Source organism: Anabrus simplex, chromosome 2 (genome assembly GCF_040414725.1).
Source record: "Anabrus simplex isolate iqAnaSimp1 chromosome 2, ASM4041472v1, whole genome shotgun sequence".
Taxonomy (NCBI): domain Eukaryota; kingdom Metazoa; phylum Arthropoda; class Insecta; order Orthoptera; family Tettigoniidae; genus Anabrus; species Anabrus simplex.
Genome location: NC_090266.1, coordinates 672,515,446 through 672,532,063, shown reverse-complemented (window position 1 = coordinate 672,532,063; position 16,618 = coordinate 672,515,446). Strand labels below are relative to the sequence as shown.

Genomic DNA, 16,618 nt, shown 5'->3' with positions numbered 1-16,618 from the left:
TCTCAAGTGGCAAGAAATGCTAAGTGCAAACAAAGCCCGAGGCAATGTCTGGATTTGTATCCATTACCTGGTGCTAGACTAGTCTCAGACTCCAGTGGTATTAACATTTCCCTAGGCCTCAGATTTATTTTAATTTCCTGCCTTTCTTGGATCTTGTCTTTTATAAGCTGACACCCCCAAGGATATAAAATTATTCTTTACAATGGGTATTATTTACCGTACATCAACATTATACTCTGAAGTGGTAATTTGCTAAAGCCCACTTTCTTACAGTGAGCTATAAGTTACATTAAAACACTAGCAGAAATTTGAACCGAATCCACCCTCTATTTTGCCAGTATTCTGGGGCAGACCCTAAATTACAACTTTTCTACTTACCTCCCTTGGTCCTAATTTAAAGTTCAAAGATTACCTGTCCCATCTGTTCCTTTGTGCTTATTTAGAATCATGACCACAAAATATCAACCTCATCTCTATTGGCTAATGAAGATATTACTAAACTATAGGCTATACTCAAAAATTTCCATTTTAATAATAATTATTATAGTACATTTAAACTGAATGCCTTTTAGAAAGCCATCTGTTTGACAACGTGGTCGCGAGACAGTGTACAATTTATTCACCACCTACATATAATGAGTTCTCATTTGAAATACGTAAGGCTTATATACGTTATCGCTTATCGGCAACGTAGCCAGGAAATACCGGTACCAACACACACTTGTCTTCTAGTAGACAAGAGGTCTGATAGAATTCTGCGTTATTACAACCACCCGCCCCCCGGCGCAACAGTCGCGAAGGACCTTGGCCTAGCAAGCGACCGCTGCTCAGCCTGAAGGCCTGCAGATTATGAAGTGTCATGTGGTCAGCACGATGAATCCTCACGGCCGTTATTCTTGGCTCTCTAGACCGGGGCCGCCATTTCACCATCAGATAGCTCCTCAATTGTAATCTCGTAGGTTGAGTGGACCTCGAACCAGCCCTCAGATACAGGTAAAATTCCCTGACCCGGCCGTGAATTGAACCCAGGGCCTCCGTGTAAGAGGGAGGCACGCTGCCCCTACACCCTGGGGCCGGCTCCTCCGTTATTGCGCACGAAGTGAAATCCAAGATGATAATGCAGAATTCCTCGGAATTATTCACCTCACGGTCAGCCGAATTATTTACGATGTCTCAGTTGTCATCGGTAGACTCTTATCTTACTACTACGTCATAAGTGTCCAGGCATGAGATGAAAACTTTTAGCCAAGCAGTCAAGATAATTATTATCCAATGGTATTAAAGTTTTATTTTATAAACTCGCCAGTAATGTAATGTAAAATCATCAATAACTGAGAAGAAGTATTAACCTAATTACCGTATGTTTAAAAGAAATTGAAAAAATGAATGTTTGTTACTGACGTCTCGGAACACGATCAACTACAGTAGATCTACACCGCGCTAGCTAGAGCGATGTATGAAGATGTCCGTGCTCCAGTTTGCGAGCTTTGTGCAAGCGCACTAGTGTGTTGCAAACAACGAGCTCAACTGATAACTTGCTGCATGCTTCCTTGCTGCCTAACAGTATTGGCTGCTCTGGAATGGACAGATCACAGATGCATTTATTTGTTTGTGACTGACGTGATTACTGTAGACGTGTGAGCGTGAGAATTTAATAATAATAATTTAGTCCTGCAGGAGTTATTTTACGTACCAGTAAATCTACCGACACAAGGCTGACGTATCTGAGCACCTTCAAATACTGCCGGACTGAGCCAGGATCGAACCTGCCACGTTGGGGTCAGAAGGCCAGCGCCTCAACCGTCTGAGCCACTCAGCCCGGCTGAAGCGTGAGAATTTCAGTTTTTGTGTTTGGGGTGTTTGTAGAAATAATTTGTTTTAATAGTGAACAATTACGGAGTCATTTATAGTGCAAAACATTAACGTGTGAAGCATTTATAAACGATTATGGGTAAATATAGAAACCATTCTGCACGCTTCAAGCTAAGCATAATTTCCTTCGCTGAACAGCACGGGAACAGAGCTGCAGAAAAAAACTTTCAGTGAGTGTAATGTTGGTACGTGACTGGCGGAAATTAAAAAAACGACCTAAAAAGCACAAACCCTTCTAGACGCGCGTTTAGAGGTCCTAAAACAGGAAAGTTTCCTATAATTGACGAAGAAGTGTTTATGTATGTCAATGAAATATGTAGCAATTTCTGCAATGTATCATATGAAATGTTACAAATTAAGGGACGGAAGGTAGCGTGCAAACACAACATAACTCGATTTAAGGCGAGTCGTGGGTGGATTAAGGGATTCATGCGACGACACAATCTGTCAGTGTGAAGGAGAACAACACTAAGCCAAACGTTGCCTGCTGATTACACGGACAAGATTGTAAATTTTCACCGATTTGTCATATGTTTGCGCAAGGAAACTTCGTACTTGCTTTCTCAAATCGGTAATGCCGATCAGACTCCAATCTTTTTTGATATGCCTCGCAACAGCATTATTGCGCTAAAAGGATCACGGAGTGTATTAATGGAAACCAGCGGTAGTGAGAAGTTGCGATGCGCGGCAATGCTAGCCATTACAGCTGAAGGAAGAAAGTTGCCGCCTTACATCATTTTCAAGAGGAAAACGATGCCTAAGAATATACAGTTTCCCCGTGGAATTAATGTACGAGTGCAACCAAAGAGTTGGATGGACGTAGAACTCATGCTGGACTGGGTTAAAACTGTGTGGGATAGAAGACCCGGTGCACTACTAAAACAACCAGCTCTGCTCGTTTTAGATAGTTTCCGAGGTCACCTCGTGAATGAAGTGAAGCAACTTGTCAGTAAAAATAAGGCACGACAGATAGTCATTCCTGGTGGCCTAACATCTGCTTTGCAACGACTAGACGTATGTATTAATAAACCCTTTAAGGACCACTTACGTCGATTTTACGAGTGGATGATGAGCGGCGATCAGAAATTGATGCCCGCTGGAAATATCAGGCGTCCACCCTTGGACTTGTTATGCTCGTGGGTGAAGAAGAGTTGGGATCTTATACCACCTGAACTAGTCTCCAAGAGCTTCAAAAGGACTGGGATTTCGAATGCACTAGACGGATCCGAAGATGACGCAGTGTGACAGAGAGATGAAGAATCTGATACTGGTATTAACAGCGGCGAGGACGGTGCATCAGATACCGAAACCTGCGATAGCGACACAGAAGATTTGGAATAAATTGTGTACCGGTAAGTCCGTATTTCACAACAAAGCGATAATTTTTTGCAAGTGTAATATTTTAACTTTAATACTCAAATTAATGACAATTAACTTAATACGTTCATTTTTATTTTCAGGTTGGAAAAATGTTTGCCGAATTGTTGCGAATAATTATGAATTTTGTTTTAGACTATTTTAATTATTTTGATGTATAAACGCGAGTATTACGTGCATCTTAAATTTGTATCAAATACAATTTAGTTATAAATACATTTTTTGAGTAATACAAATACTGGTATTAAAAATTCTTCGTATAATGGTCACACCCAACTGTTTTTTGAAAATTTTGGTATAAAAAGTGCGACGATTATGCTGGAAAATACGGTAAGTGTTTCAAAGTGTATGTCCAAAGGGGTGGAAGTGTTCGCCTCCTAGCATTCTGTTTACGGCCGATATCTTAAACCTTTTCTTTTGACCTATAAGGCCATTTAGTATGGGCACTTATTGCCCCTGTTTAATTTCTAACTGTTCATAGTCAAGTGTGAATCAAACTGTCGAGCAGGTAAGACAGTGAAACTGTTTTGTAATGATGTAATGTAAAACTTGGATTAGAAAATTGTGCCTTGGGCAGGCTAGATTGTAATAAGTTTTGGAGCGCAGTCTCCTAGATTATTGATTGAGTGGAGCAAAAGTGCCCTTTGTAATAGGGTAACTTTGAGTGAAATCATCATGTCTATAGTACTTTATTGGTTTAGATTTTCAAATCACTACTACCAGTTTCCCGCTGGCTCCGCCCGCAATATACAAGGTATGGTGTTGTTCGTTACTATCCTCACGGATGTATTTGCAAAGTTTAGAGTTAATGAAATAAAGCTCATGATCTGCTGTGGTAACAGAATGTAATATTATGTCAACAAAACACTTGAAAATACATGACACAAAGAAATTGAATTAAACGTTCCTTGGAACAACACTACGTGCTAAACTGTTAAAAATTCCTTCAAAGATCTTCGTCATGGAGACAAATGTACTCATAATTTTTCTCAGAATCTACCAATTTAAGTAGTTATTACCTCAAAAGAAAGTGCTTGATCCACTGAGTGTTTTTAGACCAAAACAAACTGCGTACCTCAATTAGGACGAAAGATAGGATTACTTCAATAATAATAATTTTGTGTGGCTATTTCTAGTCGAGTGCAGCCCTTGTAAGGCAGACCCTCCGATGAGGGTGGGCGGCACCTGCCATGCCTAGGCAACTGCGTGTTATTGTGATGGAGGATAGTGTTATGTGTGGTGAGTGAGTAGCAGGGATGTTGGGGACAGCACAAACACCTAGCCAATGAAGGTTAAAATCCCCGACCCGGCCGGGAATCGAACCCGGGAGCCTCTGAACCGAAGGCCAGTACGCTGACCATTCAGCCAACGAGTCGGACGATTGCTTCAATGAGAAAAATTGTTGAAGAAATGAGACGTGAAATTGAATGTGCACTCATAACTTTCCTCAGAATCAACCAATTTGTACCACAGTGTTCTTAGGCCAAAACGAATTCCATACCTCAATTACAAGCAAAGATATGATTGCTTCAAAGAAAGAAAAAATTGGAAAAATTAAATAATTTGAGGAAGGTGGAAGTTAAGTGATATATAGTACCCGATGACAAATCTGTGCATGAATACCTTTCAGTTAAAAAAAGAATGAAGGAAATCGACCGGATAGAATGGCGGGACTGACTGACTTTAGTTTTCATAAATTTTTTTAATATATCGATTGTTATAAGAGCTGACAGGCTCACCATTATTATACCCACTGTTATTGGTTTATTAAATTTAAAGTAAAAAGAAGAAAAGAAAAAATAAAATTGTGAATTTTAGTGTTTTAAATTGTGCTCTCATCTTTTCTCTGTCCACCCATTCATGCGCGCACCTTCTTACACCTCTGCGTTCCACAGAATCCACGTAATAATAATAATAATAATAATAATAATAATAATAATAATAATAATAATAATAATAATAATAATAATAACAATAATAACAACAACAACAACGTTTTTTGTTTTTACGTGCCAGTAAATCTACAGACACGAGGCTGCTGTATTTGAACACCTTCAAATACCACTGGACTGAGTCAGGATTGAACCTGCTAACATGGTCGGGAAGCCTGCACCTCAACCGTCTGAACCACTCGGCCCAGCATTTCCATTTCTCTTCTACAACATTATTTTCTTCAGTCAAACCATTTCCAACATCTAGAATGAAGTAATGGATAATTCTTTTTATCTTTTTCGGAAAGTTTTAAATTCTTAACCCACCCAGACTGAGATGTCCATGCAAAACCTTGTTTTTGGTTTAATTACTGAATGAGCCTAAAGGGGCCCATAGACGTACAATATTATTGAGCAAAATGGATTGTAGAATATATTGTTAGCTGCCTATAGACGTACAATATTACTGCACAAAAATTGAGTTTGTGCAATAAATAGAATCGTGTGGAGATGATATTGATAGTTTTGCAATATATTGTGCAAAGCGGTCATATACGTACAATATGCGTTGCAATATATAGTCAGTCCATGCCGGTATTTTACTTGGTGATTATATTGAGTGACACTGATCTTTGCTGCGTTTTGAGCGCCGTGGGCGAAAGTGCCAAAAAGAATCAGAAACGGAAAAGAAGCACAAGAGCCAAACAGTGGTTTCTAGACAGAGAAAAGTACACTCATGAAAATTTACTCAATGAACTGAGAAAATGGGAACCAAATTATTTTCGAAACTTTCTGCGCATGAATGGTGAATTGTATGATGAACTCCTCGCTTTGCTCTTAACGTCCCACAGAGCCGGAAGGCCATGGTTCACTTCGATAAACTCCAAAATAAACTTTTTCTCCTCCTTTTTGCCTGCCATCACGATACCTTCTCCAACGCTTGTTGATACCAACTGGCGGGAGGACGGGATATTGCACAATATTGCCAACACACAGCACAGCATTTTGCGATTTGCGCAATATATTTCAAACTTTCTTGATTTCGTACAATATATTGCACAACCCATCAATATTAAACACACACTATCAATTTTATTGCACAAACCCCGATATTGCGCAATAATATTGCACGTCTATGGGCCCCTTAACATTAATGGCTCAATATTTCTACCCACTAAGGACTAGAAACAATAATAAGACCTCTGTGTGCTAATTTTATGGAGATATTGTGTTTTCTGTAACATTTTGATGAAGATAATAGATGAACTCACCCAATGAGCTGACATCTCCAGCACTTCCTGATTTTGGAAGAACAGCATTTGAAGGATAATTATTAGTAGTGCCTTGCTCTGAATCATCATCCCACTCATCGTCCCAGTAGTCAGCTGCTTCATAACTCTGAGAACAGGAATAAGGAACAACCATTGTCACAAATCTATCAACATGAAACAACCAAAGTAAATATCATCTATATACATTCAAGATAACTTTTCACTTGACATTTAAAATGTTTCTTTCATCTCTGTCTATATGAAACTTTGTCAGCATGTACGTATCTGTGTCGTTATAACTCTAGAATCACTTCACAGATTTTTAAGCGAATCTCTATTTTAAAACAATGACGGGACAGAATCATTATTTCCATGCAAGTGAAGACATGGACAAAAGCTTATACACATTAACATAAACTGAAATTAACACCATTTCAACTTCTTTATTTTTAGAAATATAATTTGCCATTGAGTAAAAAAATGAACAAACAGAAACAAAAAAAACTGCATATGTTTAGCATTAGCAGCATAGGAAGTTTTCATGTAACAGGTAACTTTTTTAAGAAGGAATAATAATAATAATAATAATAATAATAATAATAATAATAATAATAATAATAATAATAATTGCTTTATGTCCCACTAACTACTCTTTCGATATTCGGAGATGCCAAGGTGCCAGAATTTAGTCCCGCAGGAGTTCTTTTACATGCCAGTAAATCTACCGACATGAGGCTGAAGTATTTGATCACCTTCAAATACCACCAGACTGAGCCAGGATCGAACCTGCCAAGTTAGGGTCAGAAGGCCAGCGCCTCAACCGTCTGAGCCGCTCAGCCCATCTTTTTTAAGAAGGCAGCCATACTTTCCAATGTTGATGCAGTTAAATGTACCTTAAAAGCTTTTCAGTCAGTCAAACACACAAATTCAATATAAATATTACACAATAACATACCCCTTAAAAAAAGGGCACTATACAACAAGGAATAAAAATACAGTCACACTGAATACTTGGAAATATCTTTGTTTATTTCTATCTCAACACCTATGAAACTGAAATCTGAAAGTTTTCTTAATTAAGTTCTGCCTTGTATCCACTCGAGTAAAACTTTGGTTATGTGGGCAGAACTATCAATAATACCTAGTTTTCTAAACAACACTAGGTCTTCCTACACATTCTTTTCTCATTTTGCAGCTACAGCGTTGTTCATAATCTGTTCATAGAAATTTATTTTGAAAAAGTTTCATAATTTCTGCGGGGACTAAGCTTGAAATACTGTATACCCTGTGACATTTTTGTTCACCCTTTTAGGACCCGGTAAATTCAAGGTGGGCGCGCCTAAGAAGACCAGCTGTTTAGCATGTGGTATGGTGAGAAAAACCAAGGTGTTCGAGGCATATTTTTCACATCTCTTTTCAGAAACCTACAACTTAGTCTGTAATAAAGGTTTCTTCACTATTCTTTTTTCAAAATCTCGAGAAAAAAACCCTTTTTTCTTATGAGATGTAAACGGAGGCAGTTTGAACAAAATTAATATTTTAAAATAAACAATACTTTATATATACACTAAAAATGATTTTTAAATGTTGAAATGAAATATCTGTAGCTTCTAAACTAAGAAAAATGTATCTATGACAAAAGTATTATTTACGTTCCATACTTCATTTTCTGTATTATCACAAATTTTATTGGAGTTCAAATTGAAATTAATTAACAAATTTTTTTTGTCAACTTGATCCGAAGTATGAAAAAAAAAAAAAACAGAACAGCAGTAAGCACACATTGCCTACATTTTGTAGATACAAAGCCAGAACCTCTGAATAACACCAATACAATCCTACACTATAAAACACTGAAACTGACCCAGTAAAGTTTTAAAATGTTTCCAGTTGTTTTCCACACCTACAAAAATTAATTTAAAAATATGATTCGCAATGCACACAGCATGGCATCCTTCTTGGCATGTGGTACACAGTTCTTCAGCTGGTCCTACAAGGGCTAAAGATTAATAATAATAATAATAATAATAATAATAATAATAATATGAAGTGAGGTAGCAAGTAACCTAGTGCACTCTTCTCAGTATTATTGTTTGTTTGTTTGCTTATTTACGGTATGTCCTTTCCAAGTGGATAATTATTTTGACTGTTCCTTTCCGTATCGCGTGATACAGCCATCACCTTTGTAAATAATGAGTGTTTCTCGTAAACGTATGACAAGTGGCGAATTGTAGGCAGAACTCGACAAGAACTCTAACGATGACTTGGTAGATTTATCAGATTTCTGGAAAGGAAATACTGTAAATAAGGTAACAAACAATCGATAAAATTGAGAAGAGTGCACAATGTTACTTGCCACCACACGTGGTTTATGTCGAAACGGCAACAGCAGACTGCACAGCTCGGCGATAAGGTTATTGCGGGCTGACAAGAGCGAGGTGGCGCTCTGCATTAGATGTCCTGCACTGCACTTGTTGGTATTTATTTCGTGCTTTGACTCTCATACTCAATCAAATTTTAATCTGACAGTCCCGAAAGATCTTCAAGACACTTAATATAGAGTCATATTATTCATGTGTTAAAATATTTGGCCTACAGATATCCTTTTATTCCATTGACGAAATATTCCCAGCTGGTCTTTTTAGCCAGTGTGACCACTGACGATATATCGTCAGCTGGTCCTATAAGGGTTAAACTACCAGCAGTATCACTGTGTATAATCTAATTCACATCTAATGTAAAATTTGGATTAGAAAATTGTGTCTTGGAGAGGCTAGACTGTAATAAGATTTGGAGCGCATTCTCCTAGAGCATTAATTGAGTGGAGCAAATGTGCTCTTTGTAATAGGGTAACAATGAGCAAAATCATTACATCTACTATACCCGATTGTTTTAGATTTTCAAATCACTATTGTTATACCCTGTGTTTATCAACAGCATACTTTTGGAATGAATTCCATTCTAATGGAGATAAGAACTGGGAAATGGTTAAATATGCACTTTATAGCTAGTTGTAAATTTAAAAAATTACTTCTTTTTATAAAGCAATTTAATCTTTTTTTAAAACCAGATTCTGTTCACTTTATTTTGTGTATCTAATAAATTTGGATATATAGTGCTATTTCTTTGAACCGATTTTAAGAATTTTGGAACTAATCTGAGCTTCACACATTCCTTTAAGAAACATATGTCTTTACAAATTTTACTAACTTTAACCTTGAGGTTTATATACTTGTTAGCACTATATATGCTATTGATAAACTTGATATTTTAGACAAGAAGCAGAAAACATTAGATAGTAAACTTGCTCATCTGAAAGAAACTAAGCCAAAATTATACGGGCAAAATATAAGAAAAACAAACTGTACTTCATCCTTAAATAACATCCCCACTACAGTAATTTGTCAAGACACTAACTTTACGGACAAGGAAATGAATCTACTCAATAAAGGTTTGAAATTTAATAGCCCAATTCGCACAAAGTAAATGATGTGATTACTACAATAGCGAAGGTTTAATCCAATATAAGTGAACTACCTTTAGAACAGAATGACACCAGGTTTGAAATAAAAAAGAAACTCCCCACCTTAGTAAAATAAATAAATATCTCTGATTCTACCCTTTTAAAGCAAACTTAAGAACTAAAAACTAAAATAAATGAAAATAATGTAATCGTTACGAAAGCGGACAAAGGAGAGACTACGATCCTAATAAATATGAGAGACTACGTTAAAAAACTGAATAATTTTTTTCAGATAAATCTTATACAATAGTAAAAAAGACCCAATAACTAACATTCAACAAAATTTAAAACAATACTTAAAAACTCAATTTTTCTGCTTAAAGAACAGGAATATTCCTTTGGCTCAGATATGTTGATGATACATTTGTAATAATAGACAATCAACAAAACAATAGTGAGAAAATTCTTGACTTTCAAAATAATCTTGACCATAATATAAAATTCACAGAAGAGGACGAAATTAATAACTCTATACATTTGCTTGAAATCAATGTAACACGCATCGCTAATAAGTTTGATTTTCAAATATACAGAAAACCATCTTATGCACCAATAACAATAATAAATGACTCCTTACACCCAAAATCCCACAAACATGCAGCCTTTTTCAGTTTGGTTTATAGAGCATTTAAAATTCCCCTTTCGCCCTACAACCTAAAAAAAGAACTCAATTATATAAAAGATTTAGCTTTACTCAATGGATATAGAATAAACATCATCAATCGGATTATCAACAAAGTAAAACAAATTAGCAACAAATCGCACCCCGAATAAACCAAAAAAATCTAAATTTGCAACTTTTACATGCATGAATCCAGCCATTTATCAAGTCTCAAATCCCCTAAAAAACAAGATATCAATATTGCTTTTAAAACTCATAACACGAACCAAAATATATTTTTAAACCATAACATCGTGAATTCAAATAACAACCGCTACTTAGGTTCTGGAATTTATACTTAGATGTTCGCAATGCAATTTTTCGTACATTGGACAAACAGGTCACAGTTTTCTTACCAGATATTTAGAACATTTTAACGCGTCAAAACATAAATTCTCTGTAATGAGTTCCCACATGAAAGAAAATGGTCATCAGTTCACTACAATAGAAAGAGATTTAAAGATCATTAGAAGAGTTGAAAAAAGTAAATTATTGACAGAATTCGAAAACATCTATATCTGTTTGGATCAACACTTCAATAAAAACAAGAATTTAAACAATGCAACTGAGACGAAAAGTCCCTTATTAGAACAAATACCAAAATTATAACAAACATTATCTAGAAAAAAGCAGTTATTGTTAAATCTTTAAACCCTCGTCTATAAATACTCCCACCACACCAACAGAAACAATTTCTCCCTCTACTACGCTCCACCCCCCCCTTCCCCGACTCAAGCCCCCCCACAACAACATCCACACTGTTACAACACAAAAAGCAGAAGTGCAGCAGCAATAAGTCCTTCTGCTGCGGTAAACACTGCCAGACATCCTAACAACAGTCAAGGGGGTAAGTGACAAACTATCAATACAATCATTTAAAATTAATTCAACCCAACTTACAATAACTTTCACATAATCTTCTTTCATCACAGACATATCAACACGCATTGGCATCTGATTGCTGCACTTACCCAACATCTAACATTCAAATTTGAATGTCCCCTTTTGACCAACGCACTATCTTACAATTTATTCAGTTTTAAAATCTAGGATGTCAACCAGTCTTACTATGAATCACCTTATATTCCTATGACTTTGATGAGAAAATAATAACAGTGACAACATAATAATTAAAAAAGAAAGTCTCCCCCCCAAAGATTGACGGAAGAAAACTACGTGAAATTATGAGAAATCGATCCTTTCAGTCGTGGTGCCAGCTACCACATAAAGGAAAAGGAGTAGTGTTATATTCAGACTGCCCGAAAGCAAACTCCTGGATGACTCATAAATCACCTCTGTCCTCTTCTGAATACATAAATGCAGTGAAGAAGACATGCAATCTCACCGCAGTCAGGTCGGTTCCTGGTAGGTCATTCAACACAAAACGTTGCCGCCAACATGGCTGCAACGAGACAGAAACCCTTGGACATGGCTGGGATTCTGCGGGAGCACTGAACTAATGTGCAACCACCGTGTAAGATCGTCGATTGCTCAAGGCTTGAGATAGCGTGGATGGGAGGTGCACGAGGATGTTCACTGCGTCTCTACCGATGACTCTAATTGGAGGGCGGACATCGTAGCCATCAACAGAGAGTACATTAAAGCAATGGTCTTAGATCCCACCATTCGCGTTGAAAGGGACCTGGATCAGGCTCGGGATGTGGACCTAGAAAAGCAAGCTATTTATGTTCCATGCTTGCCTTACCATTCACCTAAGTATAAAATACCTATCGATCGATGGATTGTCAGAGGCCTGCTATTTGGAGCAAGAGGCGCCCTCCCTAGTCAGACATCGAACTTCCTACAAAACTTGAAAGTTCCATTCTGCGAGTTAGAAAAAATAGTAATACAGATACTGAGGTACTCTCTGCAAATCATTCACTTCCATCTGTACCTGAGAACGTGATTGACATTCCTCCCCCACTAACCCTGGGAAAAAAGAAAATAACAGCTTCAACAATAAAATTGATATTTAAACTCCACTGAAATTGAAACTGTATTCCGGATCCAAATGGTCACACTCATTGGAGGACGGATGATTTATTTCTTTAATAAATCTCTCTCTCTATCAATGATCAATGTTAATTTATAATCAAAGAAATCTCTCATGGATTTCAGCTATAAACACACACACACACACATATATATATATATATATATATAAATTATGTATTTCTTAGCAATAAAGACAACTTAAATGAACTCTACGATTATATATTCTCATTAGAATAGGAGGCACTTAACCAGATTTTCTCAACATGGTAAAATAGTCTTTTATCCAAATATCTCCAAGTTGGAATGACATCTTTGATGTTTAGACATTCTACTTAAACGATTTTCAATACTGCCATAAAAAAATGCTGTAATAATTTTGTTTAAAGTGCTCAGAATTTGTTAATTTCACACTCACACTGCCTCATATACTGTATAATATAACCGTTTTTAATTACAAAATGAAAAATTGTAAACCAGTTTTAAGACTGCAATTCATAAATTACAAATAACATATAAAGATTAGAGTCAGGATCCTGATCTAACCTGGAGGCACTATGATGGCTGATGACACCTGAAAAACAGGCAAAACTTGTCCCAAAGACAGAATTTGTAACAAGGATTAAATTCTAGTCAAAGAATTTTATGTATGTAATTTTAACATTGTATATTGAATTTCAATACGGGTTCATAATAAAAATGATTACTTGCAATAAGTTATATGATCCGAGCTGTCAGTGGAGAGATGGCGTGGAATGACATTAGTAGACGAATAAGTTTGAGTGGTGTCTTTGAACGTAGGAACGATCACAATATGAAGACAAAGTTGGAATTCAAGAGGAAAAATTGGGGCAAATATTCATTTATAGGAAGGGGAGTTAAGGATTGGAATAACTTACCAAGGGAGATGTTCTCCTAAACGGTCTGCACAAGGTGGTTAGGTACTCATTATGATAGCCTGATCGTAATGAAATACTGTTCATCCTTTGGTAAAATGATAAAATACTCAATGGTCAATGGTGTGAATTTCAGTTATTTGTGAAGTTTATTCATATGAATTCTAATTCATATCAGTGTAGTAATCATTTGCTAATTTTCGTATGTTTGATGTTGGATTATTTTCTTTGCTATTATTTGAATAAATAAGAGTAAATAAATAATAATAGGAAGAAAGTCTTACAAATGGAAGGATTCCAAGGGAGGAAGGAAAAGAAAACAGGCACAAAGTGGACTGAAGACAGGAGAAAGAAGCACAGTGGAACAATGAAAGAGTACTGGAAGAAAAGGAAAGAACAACTGAGGAAGAACTGAAATTGTAACGTGGTCCTTAGAAGGCCGGAACGCATGAATAACAACAGAATAAATAGAATAGAATAAATTCATGTCTGTCAGTGGAAGTGTATGTTCCCCAAAATCTAAGCCTTTTGAAGTTAGACGTTCAGAAAAGGGCGTGAGCTTAGCTGGAGCAAAACCAGATTTTGGTGACATATGGGGACAGGATTATTTATGTATTATTACCAAAGTTACGGAAATAATATGAATCACATTTTCACAATGATGAAAAATGAAAACCTACAACCTGTTTTCCAGTGATTCACTGGGTCAGGGATGTAATGAATGAATCATATACAGGCTATTAGTACGATGGGGTCGCCACTCCCAAAGTGATTTATTAATGACTGATAGATGCTATGAAATGAGAATGGAGAGTGTTGCTGGAATGAAAGATGACAGTGTAAACCAGAGTATCCAGAGAAAAACCTGTCCCGCCTCCACTTTCTCCAGCAAAAATCTCACATGGAGTGACCACGGTATCCAGCGGTGAGAGGCCGACGTGCTGCCGTCTGAGCCACGGAGGCTACTTTCACACTGATTGTAGATAATGAAAAAGAATTATACATTGTATTCCTCTTTACGGGATGGACTCAATTACACAGCAGTTGAAACTTTCTACAACCAAGCAGTTCATAAAAAAAGTGTATGCCCTATTGAAAGGAGCAAATTCAGTCAAATGAACCTGTCTCGAGCAACTATTGCTCGATGCATAAAAGAACTTGGAGAAGATTGTTAAGCTATTTATTCAGCTGTTTCAAAAGATAAGGATATTCATGGATATGGAGGGAAAACATGTGTCTGAACTTTCCGATCCTACTTGGATTGTGGACTTAGCCTGTCTTACAGATATCACCAGCCATCTGAATGCTCTTAATACATCATTGCAGGGTAGATATCAGCTGGTTATTACAATGTTTATTACAATGTTTGATGAAGTCAATCTTTCAAGATGAAACTCAAACAGTGGAGGAAACAATTTCAAGATCACAGTACCATTCATTTTCCCAGTACAAGTGCTGCTGCAGCTGACATTAGTTATGATGACTGGCATATTTTCATTCAGTCTCTCAACAAATTACTTGATGTACTGAAACCAGGATTTCATGAAAAAGGTCACCTTCAATCGCTTTTCCAAATATTTTCTTCAGCATTTTCAATTGGCGTAAACTCAGCATCCTACGACATCCAATTGCAGTTAATCAGCCTCCAGTGCACCAGCTTTCTTCGATAGATAAAATTGAATACAAAACTCAAGAATAAAAACCTCCGCTTTACCCTAACACGAAACTAAACAATAACACGCATATTTTCAACCGAGGAAAGGGCACGAATATAAGAGCATCTGAAGAAGTACTGGGAGGACCGCAAAGCCTGAACAATCCCTTCAAAGAGACCTCAACGATGGACTGACTAATGAGATCATATGCGGTCATAAAAGAAGAAGAAGAAACTGACTGTTCCATCTAGTTTTGATTTCTTGTTTTAGTGTTCTTTCGAAGTAATTAACTTAACCAATTTTATTCATAAAACAAACTAATATTTTGTAGCACTGATTGTGATGGGATATTTTCCTAATTCAATTCCACGAAATGTTCATCAAAAACGTGTTTCAGTACTGTATTCGGACAATGTGTGATACATGGATAATGAGGATCAGGTTCAAGGGCCTTCAAGATATTTGATCCTCGATCGGACGTGAAACAGATTACAAGTAACAAGTCTCATTATTGTTCCGTATTGAAGATGACGCTACGCATAGAATCTATTCTACGAGATTCTATGCCTTGTGTAAGTTCAGACCCTATTCGCAATTCGATAAGCTTATCTTCGATTTCCTTTCTGATATTTTCTCCAGTTTCTTCCCTTGCCTGGGAAAATGGATGTCATTAAGACAAGGCTTTTCATTGTCCATTTAGGATCAACCCAATGAGCATTTTCACACTTATTTCAGTGGCCTTTGTTTTTGTGTTATGCGAGATGATTTTAGAAAGAGGTAGAATATTATCCCCATTTAATCTTCCATACTGTGCACCAATATTTACTAGTTCTTCAGACATCTCACGAAAGCCATCACTCGATGGCACGACAATGAAAGGACATAAATCGAAGTGCACATTTTTACACATTTCTGCACAAGCAATTTTTCTACGTTCTGTCGATAAATACTTTACAGACATGTGACCACAATGGTAACGTTATTGATTTTACGTCCCTCTAACGTGTGACCTCATGTGGTGTACTAGCCTTATATGTTAAGAATGAAGAACACTTAACAGGATACATAGCCAATCTGCTTACCATCATGATTAATTACAATAGAAAACTTTTCCCAAACATCACTTTTGAAGCCTACTGACTTCCTCAAACTGTATTCGTGATTGAAAAGTTTATCCTTCACCACCTCTGTAGTTTCCCATTACAAGATGACTAGGCAATTATCACCATGAGTGTTGCTTGCTCATCATGAACATCACTTGCTCCTAGTTCGCTGGTGAGCGAAAGAAGCTCACACACACACACACACACACACACACACACACACACACACACACACACACACACACACACACAGACACACACACGCTCCATCTAGCGGTGTACTAGCCAACAAACTGATCCCTTGCTCATGCTTGAGCAAAACACGACAACGGAGGGC

General features: G+C 36.9%; 1 protein-coding gene across 5 annotated transcripts in view; it reads right to left on the bottom strand.

The window, feature by feature from the left end:
• Positions 1–16,618, bottom strand: part of SH3PX1 (sorting nexin 33-like protein SH3PX1) — a 328,612-nt gene that overhangs the window by 235,831 nt on the left and 76,163 nt on the right. For all 5 annotated transcript variants that reach the window (XM_067141233.2, XM_067141236.2, XM_067141234.2 and 2 more), the window contains exon 4: positions 6,452–6,578. In XM_067141233.2, coding sequence (XP_066997334.2) covers positions 6,452–6,578 — 127 coding nt within the window. The remainder of the gene's footprint in view (positions 1–6,451; positions 6,579–16,618) is intronic.